The sequence below is a fragment of the Eucalyptus grandis genome, chromosome 1, assembly GCF_016545825.1.
Source record: "Eucalyptus grandis isolate ANBG69807.140 chromosome 1, ASM1654582v1, whole genome shotgun sequence".
In the NCBI taxonomy this organism is placed as follows: domain Eukaryota; kingdom Viridiplantae; phylum Streptophyta; class Magnoliopsida; order Myrtales; family Myrtaceae; genus Eucalyptus; species Eucalyptus grandis.
In genome coordinates this window covers 48141372-48157764 of record NC_052612.1, presented here as the reverse complement: position 1 = coordinate 48157764, position 16393 = coordinate 48141372, and the positions used below count along the sequence as shown (strand labels likewise).

At 43.1% G+C, this 16393-nt stretch overlaps 3 protein-coding genes and 1 non-coding gene across 7 annotated transcripts; 1 reads left to right on the top strand and 3 right to left on the bottom strand.

Annotated features, from left to right (window-relative positions):
• On the bottom strand, nucleotides 1–3414 carry LOC104447849. Of its 2 annotated transcripts, none has more exons than XM_010061582.3 (5): nucleotides 3216–3414; nucleotides 3016–3068; nucleotides 2051–2215; nucleotides 1297–1398; nucleotides 1–333 (listed from the first exon to the last, which is right to left on the bottom strand). In XM_010061582.3, the coding sequence occupies exons 1-5, from the start codon at nucleotides 3310–3312 to the stop codon at nucleotides 199–201; spliced, it is 552 nt and encodes a 183-aa protein (XP_010059884.1). In that variant the 5' UTR covers nucleotides 3313–3414; the 3' UTR covers nucleotides 1–198. The 2 variants fall into 2 exon arrangements, with proteins under 2 accessions (XP_010059884.1, XP_010059890.1); XM_010061588.3 differs by having other exon boundaries at nucleotides 3016–3065.
• Nucleotides 3415–4569: 1155 nt separating this feature from the next.
• On the bottom strand, nucleotides 4570–8435 carry LOC104447840. 2 transcript variants are annotated; one of them, XM_010061574.3, is made up of 4 exons: nucleotides 8258–8435; nucleotides 7544–7585; nucleotides 5760–7397; nucleotides 4570–5125 (listed from the first exon to the last, which is right to left on the bottom strand). In XM_010061574.3, coding segments are annotated over exons 2-4 (2040 nt in total). In that variant the 5' UTR covers nucleotides 7545–7585; nucleotides 8258–8435; the 3' UTR covers nucleotides 4570–4724. The 2 variants fall into 2 exon arrangements, with proteins under 2 accessions (XP_010059876.1, XP_039156481.1); XM_039300547.1 differs by lacking the exon at nucleotides 8258–8435 and having other exon boundaries at nucleotides 7544–8251.
• A 247-nt stretch (nucleotides 8436–8682) lies between these two features.
• On the bottom strand, nucleotides 8683–8754 carry TRNAM-CAU. Its single transcript has one exon. It is a non-coding gene; the product is annotated as a tRNA-Met (tRNA).
• A 2778-nt stretch (nucleotides 8755–11532) lies between these two features.
• LOC104447817 (probable inactive receptor kinase At4g23740) lies at nucleotides 11533–15639 on the top strand. Of its 2 annotated transcripts, none has more exons than XM_010061555.3 (3): nucleotides 11533–11991; nucleotides 12889–14187; nucleotides 14614–15639. In XM_010061555.3, exons 2-3 carry the CDS (start codon nucleotides 12954–12956, stop codon nucleotides 15375–15377), a joined length of 1998 nt encoding a protein of 665 aa, XP_010059857.2. In that variant the 5' UTR covers nucleotides 11533–11991; nucleotides 12889–12953; the 3' UTR covers nucleotides 15378–15639. The 2 variants fall into 2 exon arrangements, with proteins under 2 accessions (XP_010059857.2, XP_010059849.2); XM_010061547.3 differs by having other exon boundaries at nucleotides 11533–12194.
• Nucleotides 15640–16393: the final 754 nt, after the last annotated feature.

Here is a 16393-nt window from a genome sequence, read left to right as displayed (position 1 = left end):
TAACTTGCTTTGGATCCTGGAAGAAATATCACGTCACCATTCGCCACAGAAAAAAATTGTCTGTCGTCCTCTATGTATTAAACAGTATTTACATGAACCAACTAGAAGCCAAACAAAAGTCACACAACTATTTCCGGAGAAGCGTGTCCCCACAATTACAGATTTTATATTACGTGAAGACATCCAACTATCGAGTACTCATGATGAACTATTTAGAAAGTAAGCCAATGCTTCATCCATATTGTTGTTGTTCTTGACCAAGGCCTCGGCAATACTGCTTGAAGAAAATCCCATCTCGCGCAGGCGAGTATAACCATTGACAAATTCCCTAACCTGGTTAAGAGAAACAAGAGACGGTTCATTCCAAACTGAAAAAGGAGAGAGGTTCCATTTAAAGGCCAGTAGAAAAGCACACCATCGCCCTATACTTGAGAAACAAGCATCCCCTTGAATGGCAAACAGACAGCAGTACACAGTGGATTGTGCCGGGAAAAAATGTGATCGTCGCTATGTGCTCAAGATATTCAATGCAGTTACTCGTCAACCAACATAAGATATTCCCCAGGTGGACATGGGCATGTGCGGAGATGTTAAAACACCACACGTGGTCCCCTAGTTTCATTTAAACCAAATCCAATTGTTTTGTAGTTTTTTCTTACAGGAAGGATCAGTCATTGACTGCCATGAGCCGTTGAATTTGTAAGAAAGAACTTGAATGCACGAGGAATCTGGCCATGCAGTCCCAATCAAGTTCATGGTAAAGACATCCCCTTTTGCCAATGCAAGGAGAGGGTACAGACTATTGCCCAAATTACCGATCATTGACTGCCACAGACTGTTGAATTTGTAAGGAAAAAGTGGAACGCAAGGAACCTGACCATGCAGTCCCAATCAAGTTTACAGTAAACACAACCCTTTTGCCAATGCAAGGAGAGGATGACTACAGATTATTCCTTAATTACTTAAATTTTAACAATAATGACCACCGACACCTGCTACAATCAAACTAGACTGCATTTAGCCTGGAGAGCAAGGCCATGCTACCAATGCTTCAGATTCTGGAAGGTCTAAATTCATCTAATACTTGGTCACTCCTTCATTACAAAGTGTTCAACAGGAAACGGCAAAAATAAAAAGCGGTAAGATGGGATTGCACTCACTGGTGGAAACATACTGGTGTGCTCTAGAGAATCAAGGACGTGCACATAATAAAGAAAAGAAGGAGATGCTTCTAAATGGATACTACGGTAAGAAGTTCGTGAGGGTCAATTAACGCAAATAAAAGCTCAGACATACCTTGGTTGGATTATCCCCGTAGTTTGCCACTGCAAGAGGAACAGCTTCTCGGCTTAATCCAGATGAGATGTACTTGTTGATTATGGGATCTCCTGCAGGACCCTGTACAGACAAGCACGTCCACATCATTTCTAATTGATCTTAAGTTAAAAAATAATGACTGCTAGATGACACTTTTTATGTTACATCCATTGTATTAACTTATTTACATGGATAACAAAGTATCACATGGTACTGGCAACAGGTATGGAGAGTAATTTCACCTATAAGGCTAATCAAAATTCTAAACCTGCAGACAGGACTGGAATTAGGAACCAAATATGAATTATTTTGGTCACAGCCAGCAGCAGCTATGGGGAAATTGAAAGTAAAGAAAAGGACAAAATCAGACAATGGGAGCCTAAACATGGTGTATTTATGGGGATTTTAGGTTCAATAGACTCAACAACCTCTCACTTCTCCATGCTACAGATAACTTGTTATGAACTATCATGACAGAGTGGCACAACTTTGTGAATGGACATGCAACTCTTGATCTTGTGGCACAAAGTCACAAATTGTTTATCTTATTTTGCAAAGAAGACTAATTTTACCCCTAATCATTTAATTCTTACTGTAAAGGCTACAAAAATCAATTATATAGAAGGCGATGTCACCCTAAACATGCACCCCTCTGAGCATTTAATGGAATACAACCAAATTGATAGTCAATGAAGCTGAAAAGAGGAGCGGACTACTGGAATGAGCAACATACTGATGGAGGCGGTGCCTCTGAACTCCTCGATGGAAGATTTTCTAGCCCAAGCCTGCTCCAATCAGGGCTTTCCTTCTCTAATTCAGCTAGAACTTTCCTCTCAAAATCAAAGTCAAACTGAAAGTTGCTTCGCGGTATATCTCCCATTTGTTGTATCAATTGAGGCTACAATTTGAATGATCAAGTTGTGTCAGCAACATATTGCATGATTTCTGTGATGGAACTATGAAACTTCCGCATATACAAGAACTGTCGGGCAACAGGAAAGGTATAAACTAATCCTGTTTCTCTTATAAAATGCAAGTTGAATCTTCCTTGACTCTATAACTTAGCAACAATACATAATTGAGTTACATAAACGTAATTAATCAGCAAAAAGTCGGGGACAGAGATGTGTATACTAAAAGATTGTTTAAGTGGAGTCCTCTTGATCATTATTTTTCACTATAGTTGCAGTGAAACTTAGCCCCTGTGAAGACATATTGAAACCGATCAGTGTCGAAGACAACTCAATTATTGCCAAGTCAAACTAGAAAGGGCCATTCAGAAACTTGGAAGGCAAAAAATATCACATGATACGCTCTAAAGCTAGCTTCAAAAGTGATTGCATCCCATACATCTCTAAAGATAAAAAAAAAATTACATATTTAGAAACGATTCGTCATGAAAATATGTAGCTAGAAGCCTTGATCAAGACAATGACAAAAGACACAAGCCAGAAAGTGAAAATCTGACGAGATTCCGCTTCCACTGTCGATACGTTCCCCATTGGGTACCAGAAAAACATCAATTTAAGAGGCACAGACACCGAATTGAATCGAATTCAATGATCCAGCCCTAGACAACTCAACGATCAGAAGCACCACAAGCACAAGCCTAAAGTGATTCATCAGAACCACTATCGTTTCGCGTGTGAAGCCGCTGGAATGAGCTACAAAAACAAATTCTCATCCAACCAATCTTACCGGAGGCGTTATCCGATACTCCGGCTTCACAGCAACCCTGATGCCCAATCCTGCTGCAATATCATCGCCAATCAGAAGAAGAAAAGGAAACAATCGCATCAATATTCCGGATCGAATCTAGCACCAATCAAGAGCGAACCGACAGACGTCAAACTCCAAAGACCACGAATTCGCTTCAGGAGCAGCTCGAAAAAACTTACCGGCGCCGGAAGCGGGAGGGGCGGCGTGGTGGAAAGAGGAAGCACGGCCCGCCGTTACGGCGGGATTGCCGTGGTGGCTCCCGATCCTCGGGTACATCGGAGATCGGGCTTCACGGCGGCGGCGAGGAGGGCGGCGGCGACGACGACGAGGACGACGACGACTTGGCGCGAGAGGGAGGAGAGGAAGGAATGGAGGAGTTTCTGAGACGCGTGACGGAAGGAGATGGTATAAAAGGCCAACGGGGCAGCTAGCTGGGGCCCGGCCCAGGACCGCCAATGTGGGCCAGTCCTCTCAAATGGGGACGGGACAATTATCAAAATAATCCTAAATCTATTATAATTTTTTCGATTCAATAATTAATATTTTTTCAAACAATTCAATTCTAAACCTTTTACAAATATATCAATTTAATCCGTCCGATCATTTTTGGCTGGCGACGCTAACGAGAATGCCTACCACTAGCCGATACTAACATGGATAAATTTTTAACAATATTTTATTTTATTCAAATTTTTTTATTAATTTTTTTCTTTCTCTTTCTTTCTTCCTTCACTTCCTTCCCCTCCCTCCAACCAAAAACAAGACCGACAAGGGACCTTACCAATCGCAGTTGGGCGACCTCGCCCAAGCCGCCGCTAGGCTGGCAAGACTCTCTGAAGTTGAATCTAGCAAGGGTTAAAGCTCATCGACCATGTACGAGGCTCGACTTCGCCAAAGGCCACAAGGTCAAAGGCCACGACTTCTAGTGAGGCTTGCTAGTGGTTGGTGAAGCTTGCCCTCGCCAAAGGCTATGTTAAAGGGCGCAATGCGGCCTCACGCAGCATCTAGCCTAGGCGAGCCTCACTAGTCACAAGTAGGTTGCGACCTCACCAGATTTGACAGGGCCTCACTCAACTATGGTGAGGGCAAGGCTCATTGTTGCTAGTGGCCAATAGGGACGAGCCTCATTGGCGCTTGTCATTTGGTCAACAAAAAGAAAAAAATCTAAAATAATAAATTATTATTAAAAAATTGTCCATATCAATACTCGTTGATGTCCACATCAGCACCGGTCAATGTCCATGTCCATCCTGATGAGATAAAATTGGTCAAATGGACTGAATTAGTATAATTACAAAAGATTTAAGACTGAATTGAAAAATTGCAATGAATTTAAGATTATTTGAGTAATTTTCCTCGATGTAAGATCTAATTGACCGATATTAATTTTCATGGTGATAATAAGAAGAAAAGAAAGAATTTTTTTTTAACATTTCACATTCATCCGAGATCAGCTAATTTTATCATTTTTTTTCTTATTATCACCATGAAAATTAATATCGGAGCTTGTCTTTCCAAATACTCTTTTGAGCGTGAGATAAATTTAGTTCTAGTTTGAGCTTTAGTTTGAGCTTGAGTTATGAGCGCTAACGCCAAAGTCAACTAATGTCCTCCATCTATAACAAGATACAGAGCTAGAGCTACCATACGAACATTACATGTACAATAAACTGAGGACAGCTACAATATCACAATCCAAATATATGGTCGTTTGCACTAAAGATCGACGTGTTGAACTGTCTAGTGTTCAAATCGTTTCCGTCCAGAGCAGAACTCAACCGATCGAGCCACTGAGTCGGACTCGGGTTCTCACTCTCTTCTGCCCACTCTGAAGTCATGTCGATGTCGTCGAATTGAATCGGGTCGGCCTCTGGAGATCTCATCTGCCTCGCTAATTTGAGATTGGAGTTGATGTAGATGAGGTCGTTCATTGTTTCCTTGTCAATCTTGTTGCGCTTCTCTGAGTGGATCTGCTGAAACGCGCTCCAGTTCCTCTCGAATGTGAATGTGCTGCAGACTTGGCTCAGGATCCTTATGGCGACTCGCTGTAGTGCCGGTGCAGAGTCTCCATATTGTTCCCACCAAAGTCCTGCAAACCAAGCCCATAATGTTGAGTCCCGTATTTGTTTGAGTTTGACGGATTCCATATCCATAAAGAAGGCAAAAGTCACCACACCACTCATTGATGCAAAACCCAGGAGAAAGCATATAGGAAAATAGCTTGCCAATTTAATGTTAAGAAAAGAAATTAAAGAAGCTGCCAAATGTGGAACATCGATTCCTGGATGATTATTTTATCTATCGCATCAGATTTTCACACTCAATTGCTCGACATTTCTTGTGAGGTTGTTCCGGTGGATACTGTAGTGAGAAAGAGGCTGCCCTTGCAATCTCTCAGGACAGGATTAGTAATATGTGGCAGCAAACATAATTGGAGAGATCTCTACTAATATAAAAGCAGTGTACACAGCTAATGCATAGGTTTGACAATAAAGAACTACATTATAATATAACAGCTTCACACTAAGTAATGTAGTCATCACTTCAAGATGTTCTGTTGAAAAATAATGGGCTTGAATTTCTCAGAAAAACGTGTCATCATCTTCAGGGACAACATATACAGGACCCATGGCCGAGTCGAATAACATAACCGGGCATGACGTCTCTCTCAGTCACTTAAATGCACAGAAATGTACTGTCTAATGGGGGAAAAATATACTCACCAGGTGCGACTGTCTCTCTTGCCTCCATGGCTAGGCTACAGCCAAACATTCCTTTTGCCCTTGTGAAGGTAAAGATCTGATTGGTGATATCACGTCTCATGTCAGGCGCTGGAAGCAACTTCTCTAGAACCTTAAAGAAGTCTTCCTTTATAGATCCAAGAAACTTGATTTCTGGATTGTATTGGATGCTAGGGTTTAAAAATGCAGCGGCAGAATGCAGAGGTGAATGTAGCTGATCCCTCCATTTTCTATCAACTATATCTAGAAAAACTTTGCACTTGTTTTCATCCATGATAAAGTACGTCCGGATAGATTCCTTAGCCCTGGTCATTAGCTCATATATTGAACCCACAGCTGGTTTTCCTCCAGAAACTTCTCTCAGCACTTTAAGGAATGGCTCAGAAATGGCAACGCTCTCTTCCAAAGCTCTCCAGAACTCATTATCCTCAACTATGGCAACACAAGAGATGCTTTGGGGTTTATTTGAGTATGATGAGTTCATAGAATACTCAGGACTGTTGAACATAAGCTTCAGTTTTGGCTTTTGCCTCTGTATAGATTGCAATGAAAGGAAGTTTGATATGGACTTTGTGATACCCGTCGTAATAAGTTCATGTCCTCCTGTGAACCTCTTCATGAGATCTAGCATCATCGCACTGTTGTATATGAACTTTGAGATAGTCTGTGCTTGTAAGATACATCTGTTCACCCAATCTACCCTGGAAAATTCCTCCAGGATTAAATTCATACATTGAGAAGCACAGGGAGATGCAAAAATTGTCCCATAGTTCTGAATGATGTGGTTGGCCACGCCGGTGTAATTTAAACTACTGTCCATGATTATTTGCACAACATTTTCTGGGCCAAAATCTTGGATCACAGAATCAAACAAGTCCGTGAGGCATTTGATGTTCCTAAAATAAGAGGACGCATCCACAGATTTGTGGAAAAAGGTTCTGGACGGTGATGAAACTAAAAAGTTGATAAATGCTCTTGACTTATTGTCGGTCCATGTATCTGCAATGATAGTGCAACCTGTGGTGGACCACTCTTTCTCAGTATCTTTGGACTGTAGACTTATTTCAGACTTGATCTTTCCCAACCATGTCGTTCTCAACATGTCTGCAGACGGAGGGATAAATCCAGAACCACATTTTCCAACTGCATCAATCATTAACTGATAGGATGAAGATCGAGCCACGCCGAAGTCCAGCTTATTTTCAAAGAAGAACAGAGCAATACTTCTCTCCGCATTTTCTTGGTTGCTTAAACAAGAAGGACCCATAGGTGAGACTGGAGAGAAGACCTTCGTAATTGGAGGCGAAGCATCCGCTGACGTAAAAACTTTATTCGCCGAAATACTCCCCGGAGGCTTAGTTTCGGGTACTGCCAACTTCGGCTTTTTAGAGTTCGATGGTTCCTTGACATCCTCTTTCAACGCAATGATCGATCTCACTCTATCACTGACATCATCCCTTACTTTGCTACACGGGTTCACGCCCTTACTTGGAAGTCGAGAAAGATGATGTTTTAACCTACTGATGCCCCCGTTCAAGACCCTGAAGCAAAATTTGCATCTTACCTTGTTTCCATCCAACTTCTCGGCATACTCCCAGCAAACATCTTTCTCCCGCACCACTGTCAGTAAATGAAACACGAAACAATCTCATTGAACTAATTCCCGGTCATCAAACATTTAAGAAATCAACAAAGAAGAGCTAAGCAACTTAACCATTGGAAGACGGTACGCAGATTAGAAAAAAATAAAAAAAATTCCAACTTACTTATGATGCAGAGAACTTCTCCCTTTGGGTCGGCGATTTAACCTGGATAAGAGGTGAAACGGTGATCTTTCAATGAGCAGCAAATAAGAAATGCTCGATTTTGATAAACTTCGACGAAATGTCACAAGGAAATCAGCTCGTTCTTCACACGGCAATCGCAGTGACCGGACCAGAGCGACAATTCGTCGAATTACGAGTACCTCGAGGAACAAGCAATGCGTTTTCAAGCCCGCGGCGAATAAACACGACGAACCGAATTCAAACATATCGAGCGACCAACTCTCAAGAAAAACACAAGGAAACTTCACATCCGCGAAGGATCGGAAGCTAACGAGAAACGAAAATCCCTCCCTAACTTCCAAGTCACGCGCAGCTCAGTGCTTGCCGCATATCCTCATAAGACGCCTCCATTTCTCCGAACCGATCGCTCCTTCCCTCCCTCGCACGGAGGTCCATTCCGGCCGCCGGCGACTTCCGCGGCCGCGGCGGAGCGAGCAACGGCAGTCCCTCCGAGGAAGCTCGTCGATCGAGTTCGGGCCGGCCGGCGAGATCGAACCGAGACGGTCGAAGACGAAACGAAGTTCAAACGGCGAGCGAGCTCTCCGAACGGACATGGCGGAAGCAGCTTGGAGGGGAAAATTGGGGGGGAACGAAAAATTGAGAAAAAGGAAGGAACGCAGAGCGAGAAATTAAAGAGGGGGAGAAGGAGCTTACGGAGGAGTTTCTCGAGCTCTCGCCAGAGAGAAGATGGAGAAGAAGAGGGGGGGGAAGGCGCGCGGGGATTCCGGGCGTCCGTGTAATTTATCGCGAGATTTTGGGGGTTAGGGTTTTCTGCGCTTGCGCTTCTTCACGCACGAACTTATCATTTTCTTTTGTTTTCTCCTTCGTATAAACGAGATGGAGAAGAAGGGGATTATCGATGGCCTTTGTATTTTTCGTTTTTATGCTTCTTTCTTTCTTCTTTTTTTTTTCTCACCCCTGCTGTCGAGGCGATATATCGCGCGGATCGACACGTTTCGCGACTTCATTGGTGGACCGATCGGAATACTTCCCTAGGGGAAAACGGCGTCGTGGAGAGCTTAGAATGGACGGGAGAGAAAAAAGTGGTGACGACTTTGGGAAGCTACTCTAGTATTTAATATCAGAGCCAGGTTTCGATCCTGGGACCTGTGGGTTATGGGCCCACCACGCTTCCGCTGCGCCACTCTGATTTTGTTGATACTCCTTCTACAAGTTTTTTTATTTATTGGAAAATGCTGCTCTTCCCTCCGCTTCACCTGCTACTGTATGGGGGGATTATTTATATTTGATGACAACGGTCCGGAAGGACTGTAAACCTGAAAATTTTGTATGAGAATCTGGATTGTTGATGTGAAGAAATTGAAAGTCAAGAACTAACGGTCGTATGTTTGTTCAAATCTCATTGAGTGGGTGCAAATCATTCTAAATTGTAAACTTAACCGATTCATGGAGTTTGTATGGTATTATATAAGCTTCCAAATAGCTGCGCCTTTACATTGCTAAAAGAATTGAAAACATATGATTTTGCATTATCATTATTTCAAAAATGGGATGCGCTATTATTTCTATGGGTCAGTCAATATGAATAGTGGGGACATGAAAATTAAGAAAAATAGAGATTTAATCCGCCGTTCCTCCACCAAGTGCGAAATGAACATCCCTTCACCCCCTAACAGAAAGAATCAAAGACTAACCTCAAACACTAAAGTTACATGTGAAGAAGGGTTTCTAACGTTACCCAACATTTAGAACGCCTAGGGGCTGCGCTCAGGCTCTCAATTGATTTGGGACACAAGCCAAGAGTCGAGGTCCGCATTCACATTCAAGTGGAACTGAGCCGATGAAGACCCCTTCATCTCTTTGTTGATATTGATCCACCCTTTGTGGAATGTACAAGCCCAAAGAGAAAATATTACATACCCTAACAATGCCATGTCATTTTTGCTCTAATCCATTCACGCTTCAACATTTGTGGTCTAGGCTCACCACGTATGCTCTCTCTTCTCTCCCACTTCGTTCCAATTCAAACCAACGCATGGACAGAAAAGCTTGGCATTCTCTCTCCTCTTTACCTTCTCTCTCTTCCTCCTCCTCCTCCTCCTCCTTCTCCTCCTCCTCTGCTCTCTCTGCACTCTACCCCAACACACTAAACCTTCCGGTCTAGCAGTTCCTTCGACGGCCGTTGCTCCCTCCCGATGACAGCCTTTCTCTCTCCACTCAACAGCCTCATCTTAGGGCTATATTCTCTCGGCACACTTCTTCCTAAATCGCGCTCTCTCCCGATGGCTGATTTACCCTAGACTATACCCTAGCGTGAGGTCCAAAGGCATCGGTCCAAAGGCATCGAGACCTTCTTGGGCAGTCTCTCGAAGCTGATGCCACAGTTGTCCCCCTTTGTGGAATGTACAAGCCCTAGACTCTGTCCTAGCGAGGTCCAAAGGCATCGAGACCTTCTCGGGCAGTCTCTTAAAGCTGATGCCACGATAGTCCCCCATTGGCTTTGGAGACCTTTAGGCAGAACTTGCTAGAAAATATGGACAGACTTTCGATGAGCCTATCAAGGTCCGACTCGCTAAGGTGGAAGGTGGTGCCGCCACCAACGGTGGAGGGGCACTATCGGTCACGGTCTTCGCCCTTTCTCCTTTTGTCAAAGAAGGGAGAGCTATTTTACCGTGGGAAATGGATTGAAAATGGGTTTTTTTCTATCCAAGATGGGTTTTTTTCTATCCAAGACCCACATCGACTTGGAATTTTTTTCCCTATGAAACTCATTATAGTCATATCTTAAGTTAGAAATAATCCATTTATGATCCACATCTACAAATACGAGCTGAAGGATGGGTTTTGGGACCCATTTTGACAACATTGGGGTTGAAATCGGATTTGGTGCTTATTCTCCAAATAAAAGATGCACAAGTTGATCGTTTTACACCTCAAAAGTCGTTGTCGATAACAACGGCAACAGTGACTCGCTAAGATATGTCGATCTCAAGTAGAAGATTGTAGGGTCCGCGAGGGCATTGCTCGGAATTGCATCGCATAATGGTTGTTTCTACTTTTGCACTAATTGGGGTTTGAAATATGACTCCAAAACTAACAAAGACTTTCGACGAGCCTGTCTAGGGCGGACTTGCTAAAGTGGAAGATGGCACCGCCATTGATGATGGAGGGGCACCATCAAATGCAGCCTTCACCTTTTCTCCTTTTATCAAAGAAGAGAGGGCTATTTTACTATGGAAAAAGGTTGAAAATGGGCTTTTTTTCCCACCAAGACCCACATCAAGCTTGTTTTTTTTTTCCTCCTGCGAAACTCATCATGGCCCATATCTTAAGTTTGAAATAATCAATTTATGACCCACTTCTATAAATACAAGCTAAAAGATGAGTTTGTCGCCCATTTTGACAACCCTATACATAGCTTAGTACTTCAAGAAAAACGAGGTTGAGTGCTTATTCTCCAAGCAAGAGATGTGCAAGTTGATTGTTGTATAAAATAAAAGCTGTTGCTGATAACAACGGCAATAGCAACCACCTAAGATATGTCGATCTCGAGCATAAGATTGTGGGGTCCGCGAGGGTGTTGCTCGGAATTGCATCGCACCGTTGTTGTGTCTACTTTTGCAGTAATTGGGGTTTGAAATACGACTCCCAAACCTATCTGTTTTTTTGCAGCAATTGGGTTTTGAAATCTGACTTAAAAACTCTCTTCTTCTGGGACACAAAGTCAACGATAGTAATCTACTTCGGCAAAACAAATCCTCAACGGATCGCCCCCGGATCGATTTGAATCGGACACCGTGCGCATCCGAGGAAGGGATACCGAGGGTCGTGCTGTCGAATGGGGTCGGGTCACATGAACGTCCAACCGAAACAGCGTGGAGGCGGACCAACTAATTCAAGCCACACAACTAACCCCACCTAATTCCCAAGAGGAGAAGAGCAGTGCTTTGAATTTCAGCGCCCCGTAGAAGATAACGCCACCACCGCGTCGATCCGCAATCTGTTTATCCCACCGAAGCATTTTCGAAAGTCTCCATCGCTGATGATGGTAGATCCGTCCACCAAAGCACTTAATAATGAAATTCCATGACGATAGCTTCGCCGCCCGCACCGCTGCACGATATTGATAGATTATTCAAACGTGGGAGACTCGGGAGTAGTTGAGTTTTACTGGGAAACCTCTAGGAAAGCGATCGGGATCGGGGAAAGTTGAATACCCAACATTCAAAATCGCTTCTTTTTTTCGAATGGATGCCGGGAGATTGCTTCCGAGCAATAAATTTTTGGCCTTTCGGGAGCACGCAATCGCACGAATCCAAGAGCAGATGCGTCATTTTCTCTTCCCCGCAACCCCGGCGTACCCCCTCTCCTTGTCTCCACATGTAGCTCCCTGTTCGTGCGCACGAAGATACGCAATATTTTATCGGGTTGAGTCTCTTTTATAATCACCCGATGGTTCGGGCTCGCATGTGATGCTTCTTTTGGAGGGAGCAAACAGCTCACTCTTCGTTTGCTTCATCTTCTTCTCCTCCTCTCTCTCTCTCTCTTCTCTCTCTCTCTCTCTCTGCTTCTTGCCAAAATAAAAAAGAAAGAAAGTACAGACGAGGGAGAGAGAAGAGCCTCATGTTAGGTATGGCAATTTGATTGGATGATTCACTGAATGAGTTAATTCTTCTGAAGCTCTTGCTTTTCTGCGAAATCCCTGTTGACCCGTTTCTGGGTTGAGTTCATTTTTGGTTGTTTGTCTGTGTTTGTTGTTCTGGCAATTCTGCTCCTGTTCTGATGTGAAAATAAATGTTTTCCAATTCTTGTTTTCGACTGCTGGATTGGATAAGCTACATTAGGCAACCCCATTCCACAGTAGTACGATGACATACAAGGAACTATGCTTTCTGTTATTGATGATACAGCTAAAAATGTATGTCAGAATTAAAGCTTTACTTTAAGCTATAATTGTAGAATTTGATAAACCCAAAGGAAGACATCTTTTCAGGTCTAGCTTTTCGTCATGTCAAGTGTAGTTTTCAGTCGTTACTTTATTCTTGGCATCTAGAAGAAGATTCAAACTAATGACCGGACAAAAAAGTCAGATTCTACACGCTTGTAGTTTTTCTGACTTTGAATGGAAACTTTTTTGGTCTTAGAAGTCATTGACTGCTATAGCATTTCTAGATGATCAACTATGCATTTCTTGAAAAAGAAAAGTCTGGAGAGATAAGTACGAATTCTGCTACTCGTTCCCAGTTCATTCACTTCTGCCTTTGTGATTGTGATTGCAATTTGTATAGCTGAAAATTTACGAGAACGTGGTCTAAACTTGACAGGAAAGGTTCAATCGTTGATTGTAAATTAGTTTCTGGAAGTTGTATTTCAGCTTCGGAGGGGAATCATGGGTCGGCAATTGTTCATACTTGTGGGAATTCTCTTGTTAGAAGCAATTATCGGTTGTGTTGTTGCTGACTTGGTTGAAGACAAGCAAGCTCTGCTGGATTTTCTTCAAAATATTCCTCATGCACACAAGCCCAACTGGAACAAGGACTCTGTTTGCCAATCATGGACTGGAGTGGGGTGTAATGCTGATTCTTCAAGAGTGATTTCCCTTCGATTGCCTGGAGTTGGATTCCGAGGTCCTATACCACCCAACACTTTGAGTCGCCTATCTGCAATTCAGATTATTAGTCTCAGACTAAACAATATCTCAGGTCCTTTACCTTCTGATTTTTCGAATCTCAGTAATTTGACAGAGCTGCATCTACAGTTCAACAGCCTCTCGGGTCCGCTGCCACAGGATTTCTCTGCTTGGAAGAACCTAGCGATACTTGATTTATCGAATAATGGATTCAGCGGGGGTATCCCATCTTCTATGTCCAATCTTACACATCTTTCAGATTTGAATCTAGCCAACAATTCGCTTTCAGGTGAAATTCCTGACCTCAACATTCCTAGTTTGCAAGGGCTAGATTTAGCCAACAATCATCTCACTGGAATGGTGCCTCCGTCACTTCAAAGATTTTCAAGTGCGGCATTCGCGGGAAATAATCTTTCATCAGAGATTGCTCCTCCTTCAATTTCCCCAGTTGAGCCACCCAATCCTCAGCCAACAAAAAAATCCTCTAAACTAAGCGAATCAGCTTTACTAGGTATTGTACTAGGCGGTTGTGTGCTCGGTTTCGTACTATCTGCTCTTGTAATCATTTTTTGCTACTCTAATCCTGACAAAGACAAGGAGACGTCCTCCAAAAAGTCCCAAAAGAAAGAAGGCTCATTGAAAAAGAATGGGGCTGCAGCTGAAAGCGGAGAGAAGGATAACAAGATTGTTTTTACTAAGGGTTGTACTTATGCATTTGACCTGGATGACCTGTTAAGGGCATCTGCTGAGGTGCTTGGGAAAGGCATGTTTGGGACAACGTATAAGGCAGCATTAGAGGATGCGACTATTGTAGTAGTCAAGAGATTGAAGGATATTAATGTGGCTCGAAAGGAGTTCGAGCAGCAGATGCAGGCGGTTGGCCAAATGAGGCACGAGAACATCGCTACTCTCAGGGGTTATTACTGTTCAAAGGAAGAGAAGCTGCTGATATATGATTACTACAGTGAAGGGAGCGTGTCCTCTGTATTACACGGTAATCTCATCACTACTTTTCGTGTCCTTGAATAATGCCGTATCTTGTTTACTGCTATCACTCTGTTGTCAAAGCGTCTCTAATCTGTAATAGACTCCAGATGGTTTTTGCTAAAACATTACTCGCATATCAAGTGCAATAGTAAGCGTTTGTTTTCAACTTTCTTATTTAAAGGAAAAAGGGGTTTCCTCAGGTGCAAAGATTAACTTAAACACTTGGTATTTGTGGATTATATAGGTCGTAATCTGCAATATTATCTTTGGACCAATATAAGATGCTTTCTTATTAAATGTCAAGTATCTGAAATGAATTCTTACAATGGCAACTGAATACTGAATCGCCAATCCTGTCTACATTTTATGTTGAGGTGCTTAGAGAGGATAGTTCTATGCCCCCTCATTTCCACTGTATCGAATCGTTATGCAGGTAGGGGAGGGGAAAAGAGAATCCTTTTGGGCTGGGACATCAGAATGCAGATTGCAATCGGCGCGGCCAGAGGTCTCGCTTATGTCCACACGCAAAACAGTGGGAAATTCATCCATGGAAACTTGAAGGCATCGAATGTTTTCCTTAATGAGAAAGGTTACGGTTGTATTTCGGACATCGGTCTAGCAACAATAATAAACCCCATCCCACCTACATCCACAAGGGCTGCAGGCTACCGTGCTCCCGAAGTAATAGACACAAGGAAGGTGTTTCAAGCATCCGATGTCTATAGTTTCGGGGTTCTGTTGCTCGAGCTCCTCACAGGGAAATCGCCACTCCATTCGACCAACGGAAACGAGTCGATCCACTTGGTTCGGTGGGTGCAATCCGTGGTTCGGGAGGAGTGGACCGCCGAAGTCTTTGACGTGCAGCTTTTGAGGTATCCCAACATAGAGGAAGAGATGGTGGAGATGTTGAAGGTGGGTATGGCCTGTGTGGTCAAGAGGCCTGAGCAGAGACCCAAGATGCCTGAGGTAGTAAAGCTGCTGGAGGACATCCGGCGAGGAAGTTCCGCAAACCGGCCGTCCTCGGAGAATAGATCGGAGGGGTCCACTTCACCTGCCGCGACGGCCGCAGTAGCTGAAATGGGACAATCTTCTATGCTGCAACAATCTGAAATTGCGATGTCTTCGGCTATTCAGTCCCAAGCAGATTCCTCGGCTTCAGAGTCTCAAGCAGGACCTACTGCTGCTGCCTCACAGTGACATTTACTAGCTTTTTCCACAGGTTGTCGTTGTAGCTTTCGTTTCCCCATTTTTGTGACATTCCATTACGTGCTTCATTTTGCACAGTAGTTTATTTTGTAAGATAGGATCTGATCCTCGCAATTGTGTTCATCTGTTAGAATATGGTTCCCGTGCAATTGGACTCAATGGTGGTTGCTCGAATCTGCAATGAGAACGAGTGGCTACTGAGACATTCGTTCTGTGAAGGGAAAATTATCTAAAAAGTCCTAAACTCAGTGTATTTTTGTCAATTCAATCATAAACCTTTTAATTTTATTTATTTAATCTTAAGTCTTTTTACTTCTTATCAATTGAATTCATTCAACTAATTTTAACGGAAAATGCCGATGTGAACGCCCGGTGCCGCATAAAACCGCCGGTACTAACATAGACAATTTTTAATAATATTTTCATACTTTTTTTTTAATTTTATTTTATTTTATTTTATTTTTTTATTTTTAATTTCTTTCTTTTCATTTTGGCTTTTTTCTATTCCTTTTGCCGTGGCCAATCACCAACCATAGGCAACGGCAAGATTGCCGCAACTAGACAGATGCCTTGCCCACCACAGACAAGGCCCAGTCAGGCAAGGGAGACCCCCAACAAGGGAGCCCTCGCCTAGGTGCAGCCCAGCCAGGGTCGGCCTTGCCCAGGCTAGATTTGGTGAGACTAGCCCTCACACAGGTCAAGGTAGCCTCACCGAGTGTCAGCCAAGTAAAAGTGCAATATATTTAAATTTGAATTGATAAAAATATAATAGATTTAGGATTTTTTTGGACAACTTTCCCATTTTGTGCATAAGTTTTGTGCAAAAGAGACAACTAGGATTAGCTAAATCGCTGCCGTTTGAGAGCTGTCATATTGAATGGCGACGTTTGACGTTTCGGTCTTTGCCGTGGATTGGGAGGTAACTAGCGAAGACTTCTCGTCACTTTCATACAACTGTCATTGAAGAAGAGTACGCCACAAGCTCTTCAAAAACTTACGACTCTTGT